The sequence below is a fragment of the Xiphophorus maculatus genome, chromosome 8, assembly GCF_002775205.1.
Source record: "Xiphophorus maculatus strain JP 163 A chromosome 8, X_maculatus-5.0-male, whole genome shotgun sequence".
Classification (NCBI taxonomy): domain Eukaryota; kingdom Metazoa; phylum Chordata; class Actinopteri; order Cyprinodontiformes; family Poeciliidae; genus Xiphophorus; species Xiphophorus maculatus.
The window spans coordinates 26,182,835-26,208,926 of record NC_036450.1 but is presented as its reverse complement, the minus strand read 5'-3'; the positions used below and the strand labels follow the sequence as shown (position 1 = coordinate 26,208,926).

General features: G+C 39.3%; 3 protein-coding genes across 3 annotated transcripts; 1 reads left to right on the top strand and 2 right to left on the bottom strand.

The window, feature by feature from the left end:
- Positions 1–5,864: 5,864 nt before the first annotated feature.
- On the bottom strand, positions 5,865–10,106 carry LOC102227978 (stanniocalcin-like). Its single transcript, XM_005811505.3, has 5 exons — positions 9,899–10,106; positions 8,935–9,077; positions 8,756–8,863; positions 7,452–7,555; positions 5,865–6,526 (listed from the first exon to the last, which is right to left on the bottom strand). Exons 1-5 carry the CDS (start codon positions 10,014–10,016, stop codon positions 6,229–6,231), a joined length of 771 nt encoding a protein of 256 aa, XP_005811562.1. The 5' UTR covers positions 10,017–10,106; the 3' UTR covers positions 5,865–6,228.
- A 1,677-nt stretch (positions 10,107–11,783) lies between these two features.
- lage3 (L antigen family member 3) lies at positions 11,784–13,842 on the top strand. The gene is made up of 3 exons (XM_005811496.3): positions 11,784–11,850; positions 12,575–12,703; positions 12,788–13,842. The coding sequence occupies exons 1-3, from the start codon at positions 11,810–11,812 to the stop codon at positions 12,900–12,902; spliced, it is 285 nt and encodes a 94-aa protein (XP_005811553.1). The 5' UTR covers positions 11,784–11,809; the 3' UTR covers positions 12,903–13,842.
- Positions 13,843–17,322: 3,480 nt separating this feature from the next.
- On the bottom strand, positions 17,323–25,360 carry LOC102225128 (receptor expression-enhancing protein 5-like). The gene is made up of 5 exons (XM_005811495.2): positions 25,169–25,360; positions 24,866–24,959; positions 18,665–18,803; positions 18,403–18,571; positions 17,323–17,590 (listed from the first exon to the last, which is right to left on the bottom strand). Exons 1-5 carry the CDS (start codon positions 25,284–25,286, stop codon positions 17,541–17,543), a joined length of 570 nt encoding a protein of 189 aa, XP_005811552.1. The 5' UTR covers positions 25,287–25,360; the 3' UTR covers positions 17,323–17,540.
- Positions 25,361–26,092: the final 732 nt, after the last annotated feature.

Genomic DNA, 26,092 nt, shown 5'->3' with positions numbered 1-26,092 from the left:
TGTTGAAAAGCATGTCTTGTTTTCATTTTTGTTCGTTGATAGGTATTTTGTTTACCTAAATACAAAGAAAAAACCACAGACAACATTTATGAGTTTTCAACCAAGCTTCTACAGAAGGAGAAAACATAGAAACCACTTCTCCAAGGTGGTTACCGTGCCTTCTGCCTCCCTGCAGCAGAGCCTGTCTTTTTATTAAGCAGGAGAAAGAAGGGAGTCAAGAGTGAAATGTGGGAGAGTGATAAATCAAAGAATGGCTATTCTGAAACAAGGAAGAACTACATTCTACACACAAGCAGTTTAAGGAGTATCCTAAGATAAGAAGCAGCTGCAGCTTCAAGGTTTAGGGAAAAAGCAAGTTTTGTCTTTCACACGGTTTAACAAATTCCTCCTCTCTGGGGTGTGAATACTAAACCTTTAAATGAAAAACAAACTGGTAACTACTTATGTAAGAATGATAACAAAACATAATTATTCTAACATTCGTTTTAACCTAAAGCTAAATATGAGTCATTGGAGTCATTTCCTCTCAAATACCAAAACATTTTTTTCTTTAATTTCATTTAATTTTTGTCTATTGACCTGGTTTATGTAGATTTTGCTCAACTGGAGACTAAATGTGCAACATCTGTTCCATTTCCAGCTGCTCTGGTTCTCTTTCCTGTATCAAACAAACCAAAACCATTGAAAACCTGTTACTCCTCTCTCAGTCTGTGGTGGCGCTGCACCAAAACCACCGAAGGAAACAACACAAAAACCTCTGAAGAAGACACTGACCCCCAACTTCCTTTGCAAAATGTAAACAACAATGGAGTGATGTCAGATTTTAGCGGTTGTAGGATTTCTCTTTTGTCTTTGATAAAAGATCATGAGCCATTTCTCTTGTTAGAGAAACAAGTATGGTGTGAGACAGAATAAATCAAAACAAAACTTTTTTATTTTTATTTTTAGGTCGATTTGATAAAAAGTACTAAAAATAAAGTAAATTACAAATTAGAAACCCGGAACTAAAGTATTAATCTCACCACGCGAGGATCGATCTGATACCGATACCGACTTGGTATTGGTATTGTCGATGTTTTGTATCAATTTGCCCACCTCTACCGATCACACGGTGTTCACATACGCATTCGAACCACACAAGAGTTCAGGATGGTGACCAGAATCCAGCCAAACGGACTGGAGTTAGGTTAAAGTAGACTAAGCAGAGCTGGTGTTGATACACCTAACGTCCCTGGCTTGATGCTGCTACACCAACTGCTGCAAACACTGAAGCACCTAAAGTTTCCCCAGTACAGCCTGCTCTGTTCCTTCTTGTTGATGCTTCACAGTTGTCCAGTCCAGTCTGTTGTCCAGATGAACACCGCAGTATTTATATTCCTTATATTTCTCTAGAAGTTTACAATCATCTCCTGTTTTCTTCACATTGAGGCTGAGATGATTGATCTCGCACCACGACTCAAAGCGCTCCACCAGATCTCTGCCTCTTGTCCGTCTTTCATAAGGACTGAATATCATCTGAATATTTTTGTAAGTTTCGGCTTAAGTTTCCTTTTATCAATACGGTTTAGCCAAGTCTTGTCCTCAAGTCTTGGACCATGATTATGGTGTCTCCTGCAAGCAGAAAACAAACATAGAATTGCTCCAATTGGCATTACGAAAATCAGTTTGCTTAATGAAAACACGCCAATTTAAAAAGAACTCACATATATAATAGATTTGTGGTAGGAGGAGATGGTTTTTTTTTAGCCGTATTAAAGTAGATGTACTTAGCAAGACTGCAATGGGAACATTTTTATTTGCATTACAGGAGTCACATGATCAACAGCCGGATGTTACTACTGGAGAAAACTACAATGAGGAATGGCAGGAAAGTGATAGTTTGTTTATTTATTTAATTACTTAATTATTCAAATAACGTGCAGCTGGTTCCACCAGAGCTCTCACAGCAACTCACAGTTCATAAAAAGTTATGTGTCACTCTAACTTGTTGAATCCATAATTCCTCTGTAAAATCGCAGACTACAATTTCCAAAAAGTGCAGCTCCCAAGGAGCCGGGGCTTGTTGCTCCAGTGCTGGCACCATGGCTGAATTATGAAGATATTTCAAGTAACTGTTTACATCCGTCGCTGCCATGATTTTTAGTGACTTGTGTAAACAAGCTTATGGGTGTGTGTGTGTGTTTTTTTTTTTTTGTGAGAATATAGACGGCACGTTTGTGATGGAAACACTGATGATTGTTGTACAAGCTGCTATTTGTAGTGTGGGTGTGATTCTCAGGAATAAACTTTGAGGGCTTTTTACCCTCAGCAGAAACTCTCTCAATGTGTGTGTCGGCTCCAAGAAGGCAAACTGCAAGAAGCAGAGTTCCACTGTCACACAGTCCGTTTTTTTTTTTATCTAACTGCTCTACTGCTCTGCTTCTTCTCCCCGATGATTGTTAAATAGCCTTTTTGTAGCTCCACACTTTCTTTTCTCCCATAAAGAGGAACGTGGGAGATCGTCCATCATGTGCTCCAGTCTGTGACATTTTATTTCCTCTGCAGCCCCCCGGCCTGACAGTCCACTGCTGTGTGTGTTAAGCTGCAGCCTCATGCTGAGCTCTTCTTCCTGTTTGCTGCAGTCCTGGCATCAATTTCATCCCTCAGAGCTCTCAGACTGCCATGAAAGGCTGAGTTACTACCAGAGGAAGTGCTGTGGCAGGAACCTCAGCAAACTATAAAACTGAGACATGTAGGAATTCAGAGTAAAATAGTAAAAATAGCGAAATTAACGGCTGAAGTTTGTGCAATGTCCATGTGTTTTAATACTAGTACAGCAAGGTGTCTTAGCATGAACTGGGAAGATCTTATTTATTCATGGGAATTTCTAGTTAGTTTTACCTCTGCAAGACAAATATTTCATTTTTTGTTTATTTCACAGTGTTTCATAGTTTTGTCCCCTGAAAAGTTTTGAACTTTTTCACATTTCATCACGTTGCAAGTTGAGTAGGTTTTGTTGTTTGGTTTTTCATTGGCACTTGCCATAGATTGTCAGCTGACTGCAGGTCCAGACTTTGTGCAATTTTATGGTGAATGGAAATACAGTCAGTGACAAAACTCCCCAAAACAAACAAAAAAAATCAGTAGTGGGCAAATACGTTTCACAGCAATGAAGTTTCCATGTATGGCAGAGAGCAAGTGGTGCCTGAATAAAGACAAGGACTAAAGCTAAACAATAAAGCTCCTCTGCCTTCTCCCAGAGGTCAGGCTAGTTAGCTTGGAGACCGACGGTTTTTCTGTAACAGTAAGTTGTTTCTCCACCATTAGCACATTTAGTAGCAAGTACATGAGATTGATCGACAACACTAAGACCCTCATCCTGGCCCTGATTGGTGGCTTTTGGTCTTCAGATGACAGTAGCAGCTCAGGGAGGAGGTGGAGGACAATGATCTTTTCATGGATTATTCATCTCTTATTAAACGGTGAGGATGTGGTGACAGTATGTGGGAAAAAACAACATATTTTTATGAAAGTTACATACTGCAGGTTTAAAGGGCCTGCTGCCCTGAGGAAGTCAGAGTAAAATGGGAGATGTCTCCTCCAGGCTTTGATTCCAGTGAAATCAGGAAGCTTTAGCTGGCTCCATGATGCTATTGAGCTGAGTTACACTTTAACTGGAACAGCTCAGCGTCCCCGCAGCCTGAACTCTGCTTCATTAGTGATGCTGTGGCTCCCATCGCTTCAGTGAACACACAGAGCAGCCTGCTGTTACACTGATGGGATTCCTGGAAACGCGGCTGCCCACCTTCCTGTCAGCAAGCCCTGGCCCAAGGTATGGAAGGAAAGATGGACGCCCCCCCAGGGAAGAGAGGGGGGTAATGGGCCATAACATGGTGGTGAGAAGCCATCATGGGTCAGTTGTTGCCTACGGCAACCGATGGCTGAGTGAGCGCCGGCGTGGGGTCAGTTTGCACCTTCAGTTGAGCGCCAAACCTGCCTGGACAGAGGTGTCACATATTTCTTCTTCACACATGTCACTGTCAGGGCAGCTGCATTTCTTTATGGATTCGGTTAAATTCATTTGTGAGAAATGTTATAAATGTTCATCTACATATATTTTTCTGTGTTTGATGTGATATTCTTACTTTCTGAGACACTGAATTTTGGGTTTTCTTTACCTGTCAGTCATAATCGCTAAAATGAAAAAAAAAGGAATATTTTACTCTTTAATGAATCTCTATCAAATGACATTTTCAATTTCTGAAATGACTGGCTAAAAATATTGCACTTTTACACAATATTTTCATTTCTTTTCAATGTTCTGGTGTTCCCAGCAGGCTGCAGAGACACTTTTAAAGCAGTTCCAATGTTTAAATAAAAGGCTGACAGAGTCTGTGACGTACAGGCGTCCTTAAATAAGAACCTCCACATATTTTAACAGAGAAATGAAAAAAAAAATCAGACAGCAAAAAGTTGCTGAGTCATTTCTACATGAAGTGATTCCAAAGTGAATCAATTTTTTTCACTTTGGCTTAATCGTTGTCCTATAAATGTCTTTCATATAATTTGTTTGTATATTTATATATATAGTGATTTCTGATTATATATTTTTAGAATTTTCTACAGAGGAAGTTGACTTGAACAATGTCAGAAGTGTAAAATCAGAAGAGGTATAATGATATGTGTTTGTACATCAGTCCTTCCTGAAAATGGAAATTGTTGTTTAACTTTTGCTTTATTAATACAGGAGGCTAATATTGCTCTAGATCAGCGGTGTCAAACTCATTTTCGTTTTGGGCCAAATCAAGATCATGAATGCTCTAAAAGGGCCTGTTGTGCCAGAATGTATTGATAAAACCCATACACAAACTGTTAAAATATCAATTAATTCTTAAAATTAAATAATATTATTGAACATCTTTCCAGTCCCTCCAGGATTCCGTGATTCTTTTTGTGATTTTTGTAATAAAGATCAAAGTGTTTGTGGTACTAATTTGGAAATATTTGCAATATTTGCACTTATTTATAACAATAAATGCGACTTTTTATTACTTGCTGTGTCGATTATGGTCTATAATCTGACATCAATTAAGACTGAGGCATACATAATCTGCAAATTATGTATTAGCACAAAAAAGTGGGGATTTGTTGATTTTGTGTGAATTTTCATGATAATTCTCAAAACACTGGAGTGACTGATTGATATAATTTGGCAGTAAACAGATAAAAACTACATTGATTTGATTGAAAACATAATATTTAAGCACACGCAGTGTTTAGTCTAGAATCTAGAGGGCCACATAAAAAGCTATGGCGGGCCGGATTTGGCCCACGGGCCTTGAGTTTGACACATGTGCTCTAGATGTTATAGAGATCATTTATATTTACCAACAGCCTGGGCCTTAAAACCTGTGATTTTTTTCATCACAGAGAATCCTGAGATCTGCCAACTCAGCACGTCTGTTAATACCTCATTTTAATGAAGAAAACAATGAATAGGACGTGCAATGACTGACAGTGAAACAGTTTGTACGTCACCTGGTGGCAGATGTCCGCAAGTACATGAGATTAGCTTAGCTTCTTTGATAGTAAAAGAAAAGCGTTTATACAATAGCTGAGAATGTTGTAAGAGCATAAATCTGCCTGGATTCAGAAATATTTCTGCACATTTTCTGGTAAAACTAAGTTGCTACATGTTTTTAAGTGTGAATTCTGTATAATTAGAAAATGCAGGTAAATGTGTGGACGTTGTGCTCTTATCAACCTGTTTTAGCCCAAACATGGCTGACATAGAAAAATAATAAACTTCTTATAAACATACGGTTCTTTTTTTTTTGCCAGTGTGAATGTTATGAAAAACATTCAGTGGAAATAATCCAGTCAAATTTATATCAGCGCATTTATTTCTAATTTTCCAACAAACCAACTTGAATCCCACATTTTGATGGACATTTAAACATTTTTTCAACATAACAAACAGCTTGTAAAGTGATTTGTAGAGCAGTAAAACGAGGCAGTGAAAAGCTCCATGACCAGCATGAACGCCTCACCCTGCTTCTTATCCTCTGGCTAATTTAAACATACCACCATGGCAGCCTAATAAATTAATTTAGGACAATAAATATCAATTGTAATAAGAGTATTATGATGTAACAAGATCACATCAGTTACCTGGTGGATGACCTAAGAGAGTCAAAAAAATCCCCCAAATTACAACACAACAATCTTTTTTGTTCTGATCTTTGCCATCTACTCGTCAGCGTGGGCCCCTCCCTCATTCCCCTGGGTGTCCGCTGATCTCTTGGCAAACAGGTGGGTGGGGTCGCGACCCCTGAAGCCGGGCTGGATGTTGAACACGGGCATGTTCTTCCAGCTGGCCGGGTTGCTGAATGCTGCGGAGTCGGAGCTGGGGGTGCAGGGCTTGTTCTGGACGAGCTGCAGGAAGCTCTCCATGTCGGGCCCCAGGCGGGTCATGACCCCGGTCCTCACCGCTGACACCGTCTGCTCGTCGCAGGCCTGCAGCGTCTGCAGCAGCGTGCTGTAGTACCTATGGTTTCAGCAGACAATGCAGACTCAGGGTCACGAGGTGGTTTGCAAAAAGTCTTCATGCCCATTCAACTCTTCCACAGTTTGTCAGGTTGCAAATGTGAACTTCACTGTATCAGGCGTTTTATTAGTCACACCGACATAAAGTAGAGCAAAATTGTGAAGTGGAGCTAAAAAGATGCCTGGTTTTCAAAAGTTTTTGAATAAACTGAAAATATGAATATTGTGTCAATATTGTGTCTGTCTCACACCATACTTGTTTCAACAAATACAGTAATAATTACAGTAATATATTGCTTTATAAAAGCCTTACACTGCAGCTTTAAATGTTGTCTTTTCAGCAACATTTAAAGTTTAAAGCAACTTTAAATGTTGCTTTAAAGACAACATTTAAATGTTTTTGCTAGTGAGCTTAACTAGCAGAAACTTAAGCATAAAACACAGCAGAAAGTATTTTGTAAATATGTCAAGTAGAAAACATGTTCATTGTATTACATTTTTCACAGTTTCATTCCCCCCTGCCATATTTCTCTGAGTTGTTCTGTTGTTTGCAGTCTGTTGTTCATATGGATCTTGGATGATGCTCAGACAAACTGTGCAAACAGTGACCCCAACTGGCTACAACCAAAATGGCGCTCCTCAGATGTGTGTTGGTGTGATTTAGTTTTGTAGTTGGTCTTTTCTGTTGCCAGGCACACATTGGAATAGTCAGAGAACTCTCTGCTTATGTAAACTCCTGTAACTCTTAATGCTACGTAATGTAAATAAAACTGACAGTCATGCAACAAAAGAAGATAAAAAAAATTGACATGTGGAATCTGTTTGACTTACATGAGTCTGGGGTAAGATATCAGATAACTAAGTTTTGCTCAGTATTGTTACAGTTGTGGCTTCATTATGTCTTACTGACGGATGTCTGAGCTCACCTGTTGGGGAAGTGAGTGGGAACCTGCACCACCTCTCCGATGGCATCGGGGTTTGTCCGAGCCACAGTGCAGATGTCCAGACTGGTGTAACATTCCTCTTGAACCTTTGACGAGGTGGGAACAGAGTGATTAAAAAAACCCCACTGTAGTACAGAAGTATAAAAATGGGCCTGATTCCATGACTGAAGTCGCAACACAACATAGTTTCAGGACTTTCAATGTCATTCATGAGTTTGTATAATTGACCACAATATCACTCAAACTTTAACTAGCACAGAATGATAGCAGCATTGAGCCTTCTGCTTCTGTTAGCGCGGTGTGCTAGCTTTTAGCTGCCTCCTTAACGTTATAACTGTACTATAACTGTATGTTCTGATTATAATTATTTGGTTTAGTTTTTGCCATTTTTTGTCTTGGGGAACAAAAATGACCTAAATGGATTCAGTGACTTTCTTGACGTTCCCATAGCTACAGTAGCTCCTTATTTATGTCGAGGCTTTGTTTACTTCATAGCATAAAAAATTCATTTTTATTATTATTATTATTATTATTATTATTATTATTATTATTATTATTATTATTATTATTATTATCTGTCATGCATGGACACTGTAGTTAAACTACACTCCATACTGCAGGTAGTTGATATGGATGTCAATATAGTAATAACTCCACTGTGATGCTTTTATCTGAATACGTGGTTCTGCAGGTTGGCTGTCTTCATCCTCCTGCTCTGGGTCAGACTTTGGCTCCAACATGTAATGTTGGATGGACTAGTCTTCTGTTGTTGACATGTTTGATAAACTTTGGAATAAAAAGTTTCTCTGCTGGTAGATAATCATATCACTGCTATCAAACTACAAAAATGGCCGAATGTGGTGGAGTGGACCGCTCTGTGACCTGGAGGGGAGTCGGTGCGTTAAATGTCTCAATCACATTTAAAAACTGCACCAGTGCAGTTTTATTTTATGTAGACCATAAATGAATGATTTACGTGTGAAACGGAGGGATTTAAAGACATGATATATCCACTATTAACCAGGTTAAGATGCAGCATCCAAATTAAAAGTGACAGTTTATATCTAACATGCTGAGCAAAGAGGCAACATATCTTGCGAATGTGGCAAAGCCAGCAGCCTGTAACTTACAAGCAAAGCAGCAAAGTAAATAAAAATAGAGGAACATAATGAAAAGAAAGGTAAGATTTTGTATGACTGCCAGTGATTTACCTATGATGATAAAAACCAGAGTCATGATTCAGAGGACAATCTCACATCTACATGAACATTTCTGGGCCTACGAACCTCAGCGATCATCGTCTGGAAGACGTTACAGCGGCGGATGGCCTGGAAGACTTTGCTAGAGATGCCCTGGGAAATGCACTGCAGACTCTTCTTCACGAAAGTTTTACCCTGAAGAACAGCAACAGGAGTCAGACTGAGACCCAGCTGGGTGAACTGGCAGAACGGGTGGAAGGACTCACTTCTGTGTTGAAGGTGGCCGCAGCGTGAAGGAACAGCTCGCAGATCTCGTGCATCCCGTCCGTGTCGCAGGTGGAGTTTTCAAGGCAGGAGAAGAATCCACAGCCCACAGCCACGGCGCCGTTCAAACATCTGGCCACATCGGCTGCAGCGACACGTTCAGAGGAGACGTTTTACAGGAAAACGTTTCACATGACAAACACACTCCACTTTAAATGCTATGTGGTTCCACGGCGACTGTGGATATTCTAAATAAGCAGACTAATCAAGTAAAGGTGGACATAATGAAAAACATTTCCAGACAAAGATGAACTTCAGGCTTCATTTTTCATCTGCTAACTGCTGCTACATTTCGTATAAAACATTACGTTATGACTGAAATTCAATATTTTTCTTTGGGTTACATTTTCAAAACGCCAATTTTTTTCATATGAGCTTAAAAATTAAAGAATGTAAAACAGTGTTTTTCTGTTTAATTGTATAAAGATACACAGCAAAAATCATCCAATGTATTTCAGTGTGGAAGTTAACACTGAGCAGAACACTCAAAGTGATCTCTTTTCACTGAAGCGCTTAAAAATAAGTAATGGATAAACAAAAGATGCAAGTAACTCTGAAGGTGCTCATCATGGTTGTTACAACTATTGTCTTTATTTATATTATATCTTATAAGACCTTGAAATTATTTCCACTGCATTACAGAGAGATAATGTAGTAGATTTCTTAGAATAACATAAGATAAGATATATTATGATATATCTTATTTGACTGCAGAGCTTCATCTTATTAGACCCATACCTGACGACGTCCTCCTAATTAGAAAATAATGCTCTTAAAATTATTTACAAGTAAAAGGTGGACTTCTCCAGGCTGTGATATAAACTTTAAAACAAATGTCAAAACAATGAGTGAACAATAGGAGAACGGGAAGAACAGCCAGAGGCAGCGGGTAGAGCAGACACTCACTCGGGCTGCTGGAGGAGAAGCGTGCCCGGCGGGGAGCGGCCTCCTCCGGCGGCATCTGGAAGCCGGAGGCGAGGCAGAGGGAGCAGAGGAGGAGGAGCGGAGCGGAGCGGCGCAGCATCTTCTTCTTCTACGCTGCTGATGAAGTTGAAGATGAAGATGAGGATGAGGAGGCGGTGTGTGGTTCACAGCTGGTTCCAGATGCTCGGTCTTCGTGACTCCTCTAACTCCACAGCGGGTATTTATACAGAGCCCGTTCTGAGGGAACCAATCACAGCGCGCCGTTTCCACGCGGCGGTCAGCTCGTGGTTTATTCATGTGTGGAATCTTAACCACACATGGTTAATTGGATATTTCCACCACACAGCACGAGTTACGGTAAACTTTCTTCGGTCTTTGCGCTTCATAAAATACTTAAACATGTTCTCTACATTTAAAAAAAACCCCAAATAAATCACGATAGGGAAGTCATTAAAACGGATAAATCTCACTTGAGCCATGGAGCTTAATTTACATAAAACAGTTTTTTTTTCACTTCAGTTGGTGGATCTGATTCCTGTCACGTTCCCCGTGTTTCCTGTGAGGTGCGTCACAAGAAGACGTGACGTTCATGAGGGATGGAAGCAGGAGGTGGATGGAAGAGCCAGAAATTGTACCCAATAAGAATTGCACTACTTCGACATATTCTTACACGAAACAAGGCTTTGGTAAAAAAAAAAAAAAAAAAAAAAAAAAAAAGGCTACTGAAGAACTGATCAAAACATCAGTCATTTAATATTTAAAAACATCATCAGATGAATAGTTAAGTAAAGGAGATCTAATGATGGTAGAAGGGCTGTTCTTTATCTTTATGAACTTTTTTCACCTTTATGAATCATGACTGTAAAATGATTTCTATTTAATTGCTGTTTTTCAGACTATTAAAGTTTTTTTTTTTTTTTTTGAAGTGAGGATCAGGACCCCTCAGGTCCCATTTGACCCCCTGACTTCCTCTATAATCTGCTTCAGGAACCGATGCAGGACTGTTGTTTTTGTATGTGAGATGTGGAAAATAGTGTGTGTCTTATCTGAGGGTCAGATATCAGTGAAGTGTGAGACTTGGCGGAGGAGCTGACTTTTCCACATGCAGCCTGCTTTGACCACAGGAAGTTGTGAGCCTTAGGAAGCCCAGAGGTCACAGGGCGCTGATAAGCATCACCCACATCCACCCCCTCTGCTCCCATCTCCTCAGCCAGGTCCACGGAAAAACACCCGAGTGTTCAGAGCCTGCTACGTTTCCGCAGACTGGCTCTGTTTTTAATCAAGATAGATCCAATTTTCAGTGCTGGGAAAAGTTCTGTTGTTTTCACTGTTTTGTTACCTTTGATTTATCATCACAGATAATCTGAGTAAATACAAAATCAAGTTTTCAAAGTATACATTTAGTTATTAAGGGATAAAAGCTATCCCAATTTAAAAACTAATCTTTCCTTGTCAAATGATGAATTATGATTAACTACATAGAGTATCTCACAAGCGTGACGTGCATTTCTCACATTTTTGTAAATATGTTTTTTTAATATTTTCATAGGAAGTACTGAAATGTGACACTTTGTGTAAAGTTGTCAGTGTTCAGCTTGCATAACAATAGCTGCATCTCCATCACAAATGTCCGCAAATCTTTGTCTATATTCTATAATGTAGAAAAAACGCACATACAACTGCTTTTTTAAAAATCTGACATTTTATCCCACAAAGGATAAATTTATACGTTTTCTGCTTAAATATTTCGGCTGTAAGTTGGTTTTCTGCCCGCATTTGCTGTTGTGCTACTGCGCCTCGCCACAGGGGGCAGGAGCACACCGCCATTCACGTGGAAAACGCTTCTTCTTCTTCTTCTTCTTCGTACAGTTCAGTCCCTTCAAAACAACAGCAATGGCGACAGAAACAAACCAAGAAACCGGCAAGCTGGAGTTGTATCCTTTTATTTCACATGCGGACTATAGTGGCGGTGCGCTTCAACTGAAATGTCAGGATTTAGATTTCAGGTCTGCTTGCTTGAAGCTCGGTTCGGTTCTGGTTCTATTAATGAAGAGTTCTGTTCTGGTGTTGGTGGTTCTTTGGAGATTTTTAGGAGTGGAGGAGCTTTTTCTCACTGCCTGACATTAAACTTTGCCTGGTTTCGGTCGGTTAGGACTGTCGAAGTTATTTATATTTTCGAAATATCCCAATAATAGAGTGGAAAGTATATGATATACTGTATATACAGTGATTACTGTCTGGAGAATCCGACATGACACGGTCTTTGCTTTGTAGGCTTCTGATTGGTTAGTTCACAACATTTTAGTTGGCACGAGGCACACACACCTGGGATGAGGTACATCTAAAAAATAATATTTTTGTTATTCATGTGAAAATGTTGTTATTCATATGAAATGAATAACAAAAATATTCTCTTAAAAAATATTTCTAAAAAGTAAAATATTGGACACATCTTAATCACATGACCCAAAAACCGGCAAATGGTACTTGCTAAAGAAGGTGGTTGGTTACAGAGTGTGGTATTCAAGCGTGTTCATGGAAAGTTGAGTGGAAGGTAGAAGCAAGGATTGGGAGCAAAAACATGCTGTAGTACTTGCTCTAAACTTTACCAAGTAGCAACATAGACAACTCGGCCAGTCTTCCTTGACTGCCCTGCAGCATCCTGGACGTCCCCTTCCCATCGTCTCGTGAGGCCACCGTGGCCCTGAGGTCCCTGTCCCCAGACCGGGAGCCGAGGAGAGGTGTCATCAGCAAGCGTCTGAGCGTGTCTGGCAGCACGCTGTCTGTGTGAGCGATCGGAGCGTTTGTGTCTGTGTTCAGCCGCCGGTCGGCCTGCCGCCTCCTCTCTGACCATCTGTGTCTGTGTTTCAGGAGGTGGAGCGCAGACGAAGCGCGGATCCTCAGAGTGTCCGTCAACTCCTTCCTGGACCACCTGTCGCTCGTCGTGGAGACCATGGAACTGTTCGGCCCTCCTGTCGACCTTTGATACACAGCACACATGGCTCTGGGACGAACAGATAGAACACAAGCACAAGATGGCGCTGTTGGGATTTTTAGATATGAGGAGAACAAACTGTATGATCTGACTTCCAGATCGACCATTCACCAGTCTTTCGGGGAGTATTTATTTTCATGTCTTTTAACAAGAAAGCACTGCAGGATCCTGAGGAGAATATTTGTTTTTCACTTGAATTATTTTCTTGTAGAGGTCAGACTTCCTGTGTTGCTGTATGTTGTCAACTTTCTAAAAAAAAAAAATCATTTTGTATTTTGTGGATTCTAAATAAAATCTATAAATGACTCGTAGAATGTTGTTGTAATGGCAGCTCTATGAGGGGAGATAGGGCTTCATCCAAAAGAGTACACTCCTCTGATAAAAAAATGACTTCACTGCAGATAAAACTGCAATAGAGGTGTAATAACTCTAATATTAAACTAATACTCTGACTCTGATTCAGTTACATTTCTCAATAACTCCTGGTTAAACAGAGAGGAACAAAGCATCACATGAAAAGCATGCAGCAATTATATTCAAGATGGAGAAAATTCTATCAGGGTTTTATTTCTTATTTCACCCTCTGTACCCGTTTTAGAACCAATGTAATGTTCAAACGTTACATCTGAACCAACCTATCATTTAGTCATTGGAAGCTAGAACAGATCACGTTTATTCTAGGAATAATTAAGGAAGGTCAGCAGACCTCAGATTAATCAGCTGGGAAATCTCACACCCAAATCTGCTGGTCCAGTAAAACCTTCTGGAGATTTGTCTCAGAGGTGAGTTTTAATACTGGACTTTTTCTTCTTCAGATCATAAATAGTCAATTCTGCGCTGAGTCATGGTGTATGTTACAGATGAAAAGTATAAAGCAATAATGTTTGATCCAAGTGGCTTGAAGTCAATTAAAAAACTGATTCAACACCCATTTTTATCTGTCTGTTGGTTTCTTTTTATTCTTGTGGACTCTTTAAATTTTTACTGTAAAAAGCATAAACTATACAAATATTTTCTCTCTCTTATCTGAGAGAGAGGATGAAAAGTATCTTTTTGTCTTTTCTTGTGGTATGGTGGAAGGCCAGCAGATGGCGCTGTGTACAAAACGTTGCTGCTACAATAGTCTGTATGAAAGGTTCCAGTCCGGTTTCCGTCCTCGTCATAATAACTTCTACTGAAAATCACAGTGATCCCCTGCAGCTGATTCCGGTTTACTCTATTCTCATCTTCCTCGCTCTAAGTGCAGCCTTTGGACATATTACTCACTCCATCTTCCTCAACAGATTATCCTCTATTAATCTCCATTAGCACCACCTAACCTGGTTCCAGTTTTATCTCTCATTCAAGTCGTTCAGATCTCAACTTTCCCATCACCTCTGGTGTTCCCCAGGGCTCTGTCCTGGGGCTCCTCCTCTTCATCACTTACATCTCCCTCGACAATATTTTCCTTAACTTTAACATCCTCTTCCACTGTCTTGCAGAGGAAACCCAGCTCTGCCTCTCTAGCAAACCTAGCTATACTCTCCCACCCCCATCTCTCACCATCTCGGTTGGTGAGACCCCCAACTGAGTCTCACCTCAGTTGAGACTGAGTCAGTTGAGACTCACCTGTTTTAAATCTGTCTTAAAACAGTAAGACAGATTTTACTTACTGTCTTAAGTAAAAATTAAAGATTAAAGATGATAAACTGAAGTTCTCCAAAATCTACAGTATCAAACTCTATATCACCACCTCCACCCATGTCACTGTATCTTCCTCACACCTCAGCACTATGGGAAGCAGAACTTTCAGCTGGTCCGATCTCCAGTTGTATTTTCTGTAACATTGACTCCCTCTCCTTCTTTAAATCCAGACTCAAACTCACCTGTTTGGAACGTCCCAGGGCCAGCCAGCACACCAAGGTGATGCAACTGGAGCATAAAACATTTAATTAGTGCAAAATTAGCACCGAAAACTTTACTTTACATGTTCTTATGATTATCTTTGGGTATGACATATAGTTTTTGTCTTTTAAAACCACCTTTGTTCTTTTTTTTTGTTTGTTTTATTTTGTTTTGGAGTTTTTTGTTTGTCTTTTTGCAGAATTTGTGAACTGGGTGCAAATTATGTTGTTTAAGTAACAGTTTGCAAATGTGCAAAACCACTTTTCAGCTTTGGATTTGCAGCATTCACTTTCAGTAATAAAAAAAAGTATAACTACTGTATTTGTTTAATAAAAATAATAAACCTTGTCTGTTGTTGGGGAATAGACGTATTACTTTTTGGTTTCTCAAAACTAAAATACAGTTGTTTGTTTATTTTTCTTCCAGTTTCTTAAAAAGATATTTCATTTTGACTCCCAAATTCTTTTAAGTTAAAGATTTTGGCTCATGTAATAAAAATTTTGTATTGTGCATTGCTATTTATAATTGTCTGTCTGTTTTTTTCTATTGTTTTTGTGTTGGCTTTTATTGTAAATAATAATAATAACAACAACAATAATAATGACTATTATAATGAAAATTACCTTTTAGTTGGATGTTTAGCTAAGAGTTAGTAAGGTTTTGAGGTGTGTTGTTTGGAATAATTTGATTTATTCCTTACATTTTGTCATTTTCTTCTGAGAAACATGCAGTTGAAATAAACTTTCCAAACAGAAACTAACAGTAAACAGAGGTTTTATCCAGCTCCATGCCTGCATGCTGCTCCACCAGTCTGCCTTTGATATGGTGGCTTAATGCTGCATGCTTTTCTTATCCCCTCATTCTGGGTCATGAGACAGGATCACTTCCCTCAGGGGGAAAAACAAATGCTGCTCCTCCAGGAGGGAGAGTGATCACATGGTTTTGTTCACAGCAGTGAGAGTCCATTAGCTCAGTGAGACGGCACACAACCGGGATAAAAGTAGTGAAGAAGAGGTTTCTTCCTACAGGAGACCAAATCAAGTTTATACTAGAATGGCTACATTCTTAACTGCTAACAATATCGACATGCTATCCTGAAGTAAAACCCTTGAGATCTCATTTTGGTAAAAGCAACAGTCCAACTTCAACTAGCACTAACTGGCCAGACCTCTGTTGAATGAGGTCGGTCACAAGGGGGTGTTATTTACGCAAGCACTTATTCTGTGTTTCATTATTATTTGTTATTGTTTTATAGAAATCAGTTTTCATTTTAACATTAAGAGGTTTTTTTGTGAACTTTGGTTTGTTATCAAAAAAGTCCAATCTTGTTGATCAATTATAAAAGCAACAGTAGGATCAAACAACAAAGGAGGGTGAGTACTGTTTACATTAATAATGTTCATCGTACATTTGCCTGAACCCAGATAGAAAACACCATTACAAGGCTTATGTACAAACATTAAGTCTCATTTCATCACAGTCTGTAGGTGTAGCGGAGTTACACTGTCACCACTTTGCAATAAAATATGAGCAACATTTTATCACGTTAAAGGGGCAGCATTATGTTTCTACTGCACATATGGCCGTTTTATAGAACAATCAAGTAACCATGTTAACTTCAGATAATGCACAGTTCTATCAGATGCTAATCGCTGCTGGCTAGTCTGAAGGAGCTGAGTGTGTGAGCACTGCTCTGTGAAGAGGAAGCTTGGAAACTTGAAAACTACAGCTCTGAGGAGGAGCTACATCCACCTACGTGTTTTACACAGTTGAATGGTTGCCATGGAGATTTTTTTTTTTTTTCAAACTTTCATGAAAGAATCAAGGCAACACTCCAGGTGTGTTTGTGAAGAAGGAATGGCATTATAACATGATGTAAAGCTACAAAAGAGCTGATTCTGCATAACACCGTCTCTTTAAAACATCTCAACCTCAGCGCTTGGACAGCTCCAGTCCTGTGGTGGTTTTAAGGTGGAAAGTGAAACTTTCAGCTGCTTCCATTCACTACTGCTAAACGCTGCACGACTCATCAGTAAACGTCCTCATTTTTGTGAGAAGAGTAAATGCTGATCACCAGCAACAAAACTACAACATCTTGTTGTAAATTTGTTGTTTGTAAATTTGCCAGGAGTTTAGTTGTATTTAATTTGGCAACATCACTTTTCAGCAACGTCAGCCTGCCTAAAGCTTGCTATAGTATGCCCTTTAAAATCCTATAATGTACCAAGCAGACAGTGGTGGGGATTCAGAGTGGAGCAGATGTTAGCACTGTTCCCCTGCAGTCTGTGTGTTCTCCTAGTACATGCATGTGTTCTCTCTGGGTATTTTTACTTCCTCCCATAACCAAAAGCTTGACCTTTCTAAAATTGCTCATTAGGTGTGTGTTGCTCTGTGACAGACTGGTGGTCTGTCCAGTGTGTACCTGAATCTCGCCCAGTAACCACTGCAGACAAACACCTGCCTGCTTATTGTTCATCTGTTGCTGCTTTACACAACAAATCAGGCAAAAAACTGAAGAACGAGAAAACAACTTCAATGTGTCTCTTTTATTTGGGTCATGAAGCACACGCCGATGAATACATATACAGGCTAATAGATATGTGAAACAACTTTAATAAATGCAAGACTGATTTAAATGAGACACATCCAGCATGTAGCTCAAGCCAACAGTTGTGATGACCTAAAAACATTTAGCTTCTGTACCACAGTCGGGTCCGGAGCCGGCGGTGTGCGAAGGCATCAGTCTTAGAAGTTTTTCTTCTCCTCGAAGATCATGTTCGCTGTGGCTTTCTTAGCTGTGGAGGAATTGGAAATATAATGATTTAAACAACACAGTTCTTATCAAGGGAGTTAATATTGATAATGATTTTTAGCTCAATACAATAATAGAGTAACAACTTGAAGTAGGTTTTATTTTTATTTTTTTTACATATGTGTTAAAACCTTCACCATGCTGTGACAGAACAAGACAATCTGTAAAAATGCTAACACATGGCTAAATTATGAATACATTTCATGCAACTGTTTACATCTGTTGCAGTTTTTTAATGACTTATCACGTGAATACGCTTGTTCACGAGTGATTTTAATGTCATTTCTTGTTTAATTGAAACACTCAAATTGAAAAATTAGGTTTTGTTTTCACATTAGCAGATTGACAAAGATTTCCATACATTTGTAATGGAAACGCAGCTATAGAATCCCAGTCAAATACATTTCAGTGTGTGGTTGTAACGTCACAAAATGTAGAACAGTCCAATGGGTATTAAGACACCAGCAGAGAACTGTATCAATATTTTAGAAAATGAAGTGAAAGTACTGCTGGTTCTCATGACCATCAAGCAACCAAACACTCAGTGACATTAGCATCCAGGTACATGAAACCCTGTGTTTATCAGATCTTACTATGGCCAGACAGCTATAGTACAGGATTTAACTGTTTGATTATGTGATAGAGAAGATGGTGTTTTTATACTGCAAATAAGAAAATCTGATGCAAAAAAACTAATACTTGAGGAATGATAAAAAAAAAAACCCAGAAGAAACGAGTAAAAAGCCAATTGAGTTATATAGGGTTTAATAAGCAGCAACAGTAATCCGTACTTACCCTCGTCTTTGATTTTGTCAGCTGCCTCTGACGCCTTGTCCTTGATGTTTTTCACTGCGTCGTCAATCTTGCCCTCATTCTTGAGGAAGAACGGTCGAATGACCCGTTGGTAGATCAGGATTGAGCCGTTAGAAGGAGTGGGAGCCATGCACCACACCAAGAAGACACACTGCGAACAGAGACAGAGGTTGCCTTATCAACCAGTAGATGGGACGTATTGATGGTAACTAAAAAGACAAAAGAATGGGAGGCATTCAATGACCTTTCCAATATAGTAGAAAGGGAACCAGGAGAGGAAGATATCAGCAAAGAACTCTGCCACACTGAATAATCCGTAGACCACCCAGTAGGTCAGCCACTTTGTGTCATCGTCTTTCGCCGCACTTTCAATCGCCTTGATCCTGCCAAGAGACGTCAACAAGCAATTCCTGAGATCAAAATGTTCTCTCATCTGTTTGATTCTCCTTATTTAGATTGTATTTTAGATCAATAAGCAGATATGCATAAAATTAAAATTTCAAGCACTGAATGGATTTGAAAGCCTGCATTATTAAAACAATTTCAACTATGCAGGAATAATAAAGACCAGCGGTGTCCAAAGAAGACAGCCACATTTGTTTTCAAGGTGCATTTTGATTATTATTACTTTGATTCTTTTCATCCGCAACATTTTAAAAGAAACAATGAAACAAGGTAGAACAGAATAAATTATTCTTTTTACAAAATCCTTTAAAAACCCTTGGTGAAATTTAGCACCCAACATTTCCCGCCCCAGCTCTGGTAAAGCCACGCCTTTTTGGCTCCGTAATCTCGACATCGCCCTCTGAAAGAACACAGGCTCAGTGGTCTGATGGACCGGCTCGCATCATCTGAAGAGAGGTTCATGGTTTTATGTTTACTGCAGAACTATGATCTGAAAGAGCCTTTGGTATATATTCTACTAACTGATAGTCATTTGTCAAAAAGCTTATGTGCATAATTATGTTGAATAATCAAGCATTCCTGGTATTATATTTGTCAGAGCTCCTTTTGAAATGTTCATTAGCTACAGCCTGTTGCCTGACCAACAACTTGTGACTACATTCTTCTAGTTGTTTCTCTCCACCACAGTGACATTTGTGGTCAGTTAACCTCCATTACATATCAAAACATATTACTCTGTTTTCTTACCGATTCTTTACCCAGGAGCATCATGTTATGAATCACTTACAAGAAACCTGTGTCTCTTGTTTAGCACAGTGTCTGCAATTGCTATATGTGCATATACAAATATGAATATAAATGCAATAGGTGCAGTGGATTGAGAAATAATTCAGATCTACTGAACTTTTATACATTTTTCCATGTGTAACCTCAATCTTTAATATATTTTCTTAGGATTTTATGTGATAGACCAAGAGAAAATGGTGCATAATTGTACATAAAAGCAGTTAGAAAGTGATTAGTATTTTTCTTTTAATAAATACAAATTTGGAAAATATGGCATAAATTTATACAAAACATCAGTTGAGTCAACTCTTAATGGGGAAAATTCTTGTGGGAATTACAGCTACACGTCTTTCAGAGCATTTCTTTATCAGTTTTGGATTCAGGATTTTTTTTTTACCCCAATTCTTCTTTGCGAAATGGCTCAAGCTGCATCAAATTGGATAGAGAACATCTGTGATGATCATTTTCCAAATTTCATCTTAAACTGTCATGTGGACTCTGGTCTGCACTTTAACTGGGCCACACATTGGACTCCTTCCTCCTGCTTGCAGTGTCTCCTGCATGGCTCGTGTAAACCTCAAAGAGCAATACTTATGGATTTAATCTCGACACTCTTCCATAACAACCAGATTAACAAATAGCTGTGGATCTTTGCACCTCCTCCATGGCTAAGTTAGTACACTGCCTGGCCAAAAAAAAAGTTGCCACCTGGATTTAACTAAGCAAATAGGTACAAGCCTCCTATTGGATAAGTACTGCATAGACGATTATCTTTCAGCTGGCAACAAGTTATTTAACCCCAGCTGATGCAATGAGTAACTCCTCATTTCTTAAACAACCATGGCAAAAGACACATCCTGTGGTCGTGGAAAAGACGTTAGTCTGTTTAAGAAGGGTCAAATCATTGGCATGCATCAAGCAGAGAAAACATCTAAGGAGATTGCAGAAACTACTAGAATTGGGTTAAGAACTGTCCAACGCATCATTAAAAACTGGAAGGATGGTGGGGAACGATCGTCTTCCAGGAAGAAATGTGGTCGGAAAAAAATCCTGAATGATCGTGATCGGCGATTACTTAAATGTTTGGTCAAATCAAATCGAAGAAAAAACAACAGCAGAACTCAGGAGTATGTTTAATTGTGAACGCAAAAGCATTTCCACACGCACAATGCGAAGGGAACTCAAGGGGTTGGGATTGAACAGCTGTGTAGCTGTAAGAAAACCTCTAATCAGTAAAGCTAACCAGAAAAAAAGCTTCAGTTTGCTAGGGAGCATAAAGATTGGACTCTGGAGGAATGGAAGAGGGTCATGTGGTCTGATGAGTCCAGATTTACCCTGTTCCAGAGTGATGGGCGCATCAGGGTAAGAAGAGAGGCAGGTGAAGTGATGCACCCATCATGCCTAGTGCCTACTGTACAAGCCTGTGGGGGCAGTGCTATGATCTGGGGTTGCTGCAGTTGGTCAGGTCTAGGTTCAGCAACATTGTGGCCCAAAGAATGAGGTCAGCTGACTACCTGAATATACTGAATGACCAGGTTATTCCATCAATGGATTTTGTCTTCCCAAATGGAACGGGCATATTCCAAGATGACAATGCCAGGATTCATGGGGCTCACATTGTGAAACAGTGGTTCAGGGAGCATGAGACATCTTTTTCACACATGGATTGGCCACCACAGAGTCCAGACCTTAACCCCATTGAGAATCTTTGGGATGTGCTGGAGAAGGCTTTGAGCAGTGGTCAGACTCTCCCATCATCAATACAAGATCTTGGTGAAAGATTAATGCAACACTGGATGGAAATAAATCTTGTGACCCTGCAGAAGCTTATTGAAACAATGCCACAGCGAATGTGGGCTGTAATCAAAGCTAAAGGCGGTCCAACAAAATATTAGAGAGTGTGACCATTTTTTGATGGCGACTTTTTTTTTGGCCAGGCAGTGTATGTCACTATACTGAATGAATGCTCTCCTTGCCTGCTCTCTGTTTACATGTTTGCATAACAGAAAGTTGACAGCATCAATAAGGCCTTTTTATTTTCCCAGTGAATTGTGTGGTGTTGTTTCCTTTTCTTACCTCGTAAAGCAGAAAGAGGTTGATGAGGCTCACTAATCTGGCAAACAATGTAGTTGGAGTGAAGCAAGTCCAACTCCAACATATAAACTCCAAGCATGTCAGACCTGGACCAAACTGATTCTCAAACATCCTGAACATACACTCTACAGAGAGTTTGACCTTGTTCCATCTGGCCGCCGCTTTAGGACGCCTGGGATCAGTACCTGGCTCAGTGGGGTTTCTTTCATTCCTGGAGCCATTATGAGCTAATTCTCCCTGGTTTAGACTGCAATACCCAGACCACTTATTAGGTTTCTGAAATACATTTTTTATATTCATGTTATCTTGAGAGCTCAATGTACTTTTATGCACAATGGCATGAGGTAATTCTCCTAATATGTGTAGTTGTGAGGTACTAACAGAATGAATGCGGTGTCTTAAGTGGATGTTTTTTTTCTATCTTTTGTATTTCTTATGCTTGATGCAAACCAATTACCCCATGGGATATGAATAAAAACTGAACAGAACTGAAGTGACAGAAATAGGATGAGGATGCCAGGCGTGATTTGGTTCTAGTTTACCATGGACTGAGGAACTCGTATGACCGGTAGGGACGTGCCCTTCCTCAAAAAACGACATTGCCACATTGAACCTGAATGTCTCAGAAACAAGTTCTGACACATCCATATTCACCTGATATTTCAGGCAAAGATCACTGGAAATGTGTTTGGCTTAAGCTGAAGATAAATCTTTGTAATATTTCCACATCACAGAACTGAGACTACATTTAATAGATTTCATGAGCATAAATATATAAGAAGAATTTATTAGAATCTTTTTGACTAGATGAAGCAATTATTATATAAAAAAAGCTCAGATAATAATTGGGAACAACTTTTAATATTAATAATAACACCTCTCAGTCAGGTACACCTCAACTGCAGCCTTTTGATAGTTGTTCTGTTCATAACAGAGTTGAGGTCAATCTAGTACAGGGGTCAGTGACCTTAACCTTCAGAGTTGCATAAAGATACGTTACAAAGTTGGCCTTCTATCACCTGAAGCCTTCTATCATCATCATCATTTCCAGGATTAAGGACTCTCAGCAAGATCTAGAGAAACTCATCCATGTGTTTATCTTTAGTCACATTGATTACTGCAACAGTGTCTTCACAGGTCTGACTAACAAATCAATCCTCCAGCTGCACCTGATCCAAAACGCTGCTGCTGGAGTTCTGACTAAAGCCAGGAAGATAGAGAACATCAGCCAGTTACAGTCCTTCCACTGAGAGAATAGACTTTAAAATACTTAGTTTATAAATCACTGAATGGTTTAAAGGTCTGCTGTTGTTGTATCAACCTTCCAGACCTCTCAGCTGAAACACTGTTCATGTAAATCAGGGCTAAAATCCCACCTGTTTAGAGTTGCCTTTGATCAGTAGTAAGTGAAACACTGATCAAGATATTTGACGTGTATTTGCTTGATGACTTTGATGATGGCATTTGACAAAATGTAATTGCTTGTTTCATAATTGATGTCTGTATGATTTTGTTATGATGCACAGCACTTTGAAATGTTCTATACAAAAAGATTTGACCTTCACAATCTTGTATATTCCTTCAGTCCAGCGAATAAAAATCTGTTTAAAGCCACAAAAGCTACACAGCCTTTCAAAACAAAAGATTTAAGTTAATGTTTTGTAAGTTAATTTTTGCAATATCAACCAAAAGGAAACTTGTTTAGATATTTTGTTCCTTATGTGTTTTCAAGACTATACTTGGGTACAATGCTTTTTTTTCAGACTTTTTTTTGTTGTTGTTCTTACACTGTTTCAAAATAAAAGACACTTTGTTTGGAATATTTTAAAACAGGGGTCTCCAAAGTGTGACCCGGGGACCATTTGCGACGCTAAAAGGAATTATGTGTGAGCTTTGACCGCAACACAAAAATGACACAAACTTGATTTTTCTGCTCAAGGTTGGAGACTGATGCAGTTGTCATGGAGATTAAAGGATTTCTCAAACATGCATGAAAGAATCAAGGCAACACACCAGGTATGGTTTTGATGAGAGAAAAACATCATCACATGATGTATATCTAAAAAAGTCAACTTTACATAATACTGCCCCTTTAATTCAGCCTCATACTATAGGGGACCACAAACATTTGGTGGCTTTTACACAAAAGGCCGACTCTGTTGAACCCGTTTAGTAAACCCAGCTAGATAAAAGACAGGTTTCTGCAGAACAAGCGACCCATATCCTGTTTTCATTGCTGAAAATACAGAAAAAAAATCTACAGGTAAACCATCAACATTTAGAATATATATAACAATATTATATATTGTATGTTTCACATGTACATCTGTTTCACAGCTCTCTTTTCTATAGAAATTTGACCTCTGTGTTTGCATATTTTGTGTTTATAGTTGTATAGAAAAAAATAAAATACTGTGAAAAATTCAAAGTTTGAAAATCACTACTTTTCATGTTTAGGAGACTTTGCAACATGAGATTGCATACCCCATACTTTCCTAAAAAGTATGGCGGCTTTAAGAAAACTTGCATACATACATTGAAGTTTGAACATTTTGTCAGGTAAGCATTGGAGATGCTAAGAAATTTAACTTTTTGCACAAATTTCCCTCCATCTCTGCTCCTCTTATAACAGCCTATTGTGTATCACACTATTGTGACGTAGTGTGATATATTGTTATATTTGTGATAAAATCAGGCCAATAAATCGGCCTGATTTTAAGTAGAAAAAAAAGAGTAAATTTCCACCAATAAACTCACAACTTTTCAGAATAATCTCTGACAGTTCCTAGAAAAAAGGACGTTTCTGAGCTTGAAAGGTCAAAAATATGCTTGAAAAACAACAACAAAAACAAGATTAATATCAGAAATGCTCTAGATATCCATCTACGGTCATGTAGATAATTTCCCAGATTTTTTGGCGGAAATCTGCTGCGTCATTTTCTATCCACTATGGCCAGAATAAGCCGTCGTACATACTGTACGTCGTTTTGTTTTTGTGGAGTCACGCTCAGAATAACGGGCTCAGAGAGGAGCCAAAAGTCTAGAAACGCGCTGGAAATATGATGACGTATGGTGGCACTATTTATTCAGGGTTTACAGGGTGTGTTTATACTGGGAGGGGCTGCTGGCCAGAACGGTAGTTAGATAATCAAATTCTTACGATATATAGGCTGGATACAGAAAGCCGATGAGGTTACACAGCAGGGAGGCTCCGTAACCAATGACGAGGTAAACTGCGACCACCGCTGCGACTCCTATCGGGGAGGAAGAGGAGAAAGAAGACATCACATCACAAACACTCTTCCTCGCAAAATTAACATTATTGGACAGAGGTATCGCGACTGTAACGACTCTATTGTACTAAATACACGAGAAGACAATGAAATATGTAACAAAACCACGATGACGTCCCGTTTCTGTTCTGTCTTTTTCCTCCACGCTTGCATCTCCTAAAATCACTCACCGGCAGCGATATACGTCCGGTTTACTCCAGTTCTGGCTTCGACTTTCGCTAGAGCATCTGTCATGAGGTTCTTCTCATGAAGGAACTTGTCAAATCTCTCCTTGAGACCCTGCGCCATGGCTGCGCTTCCTCCTTCTGCGATGCGGGTGAATTAGGAAATGATGGCTGATGGTGGCGCCACACCCCTGTAACCCAACACAGCGCGAGCCACGGGGACGGGCCTGTGCGTTTCATCACACACCTGCCTCCGGCCTGGCCCTTCAAAATAAAAGTTTTCCCTTACAAAGTTTTCACTTTTCACTTAGTCCAGCCAGCTCACAAGCACCTCTTGTGTTTGTAGAAGCCGTTTATCTTTTTTTGTTTATCGCCACAAGGGGGCGTATTTCATTTTGTGTTCTGAGTCTGTCTGAAGGGGGACGGGGTTATTTAAGGTCAAATGTTGCTAATGTGAAGGGCCAAACGGTCTTCTATTGTGCTTGGTTTGGGTTTGTGGCTGATTTATGTGGCTCTAAATGGAACTGGCAAGACAATGGACATACAGAAAATAAATTACTTTATGATTATAAGTCAAATTGAAGATATATATATATATATATATATATATATATATATATATATATATATATATATATATATATATATATATATATATATATATATATATATATATATATATATATATATTGAGGACATGCACTGAGGACCAGAATATTCTAGTGTGACATGAGGCCATCTGTCCGACAGCTGAAGCTGGGCCCAAATGGGTCAGGCAACTGGACGATGTTCCCAAACACACAAGCTATATGTACTGTAACGGAATGACTGATGAAGAACAAAGTTAAGGTGCCCAGTCAAAGTACAAACCCTAACCCAACTGAATGTGAGGTTGGACCTTCAGTGAGTTGTTCAGAAACATCTGGAAAC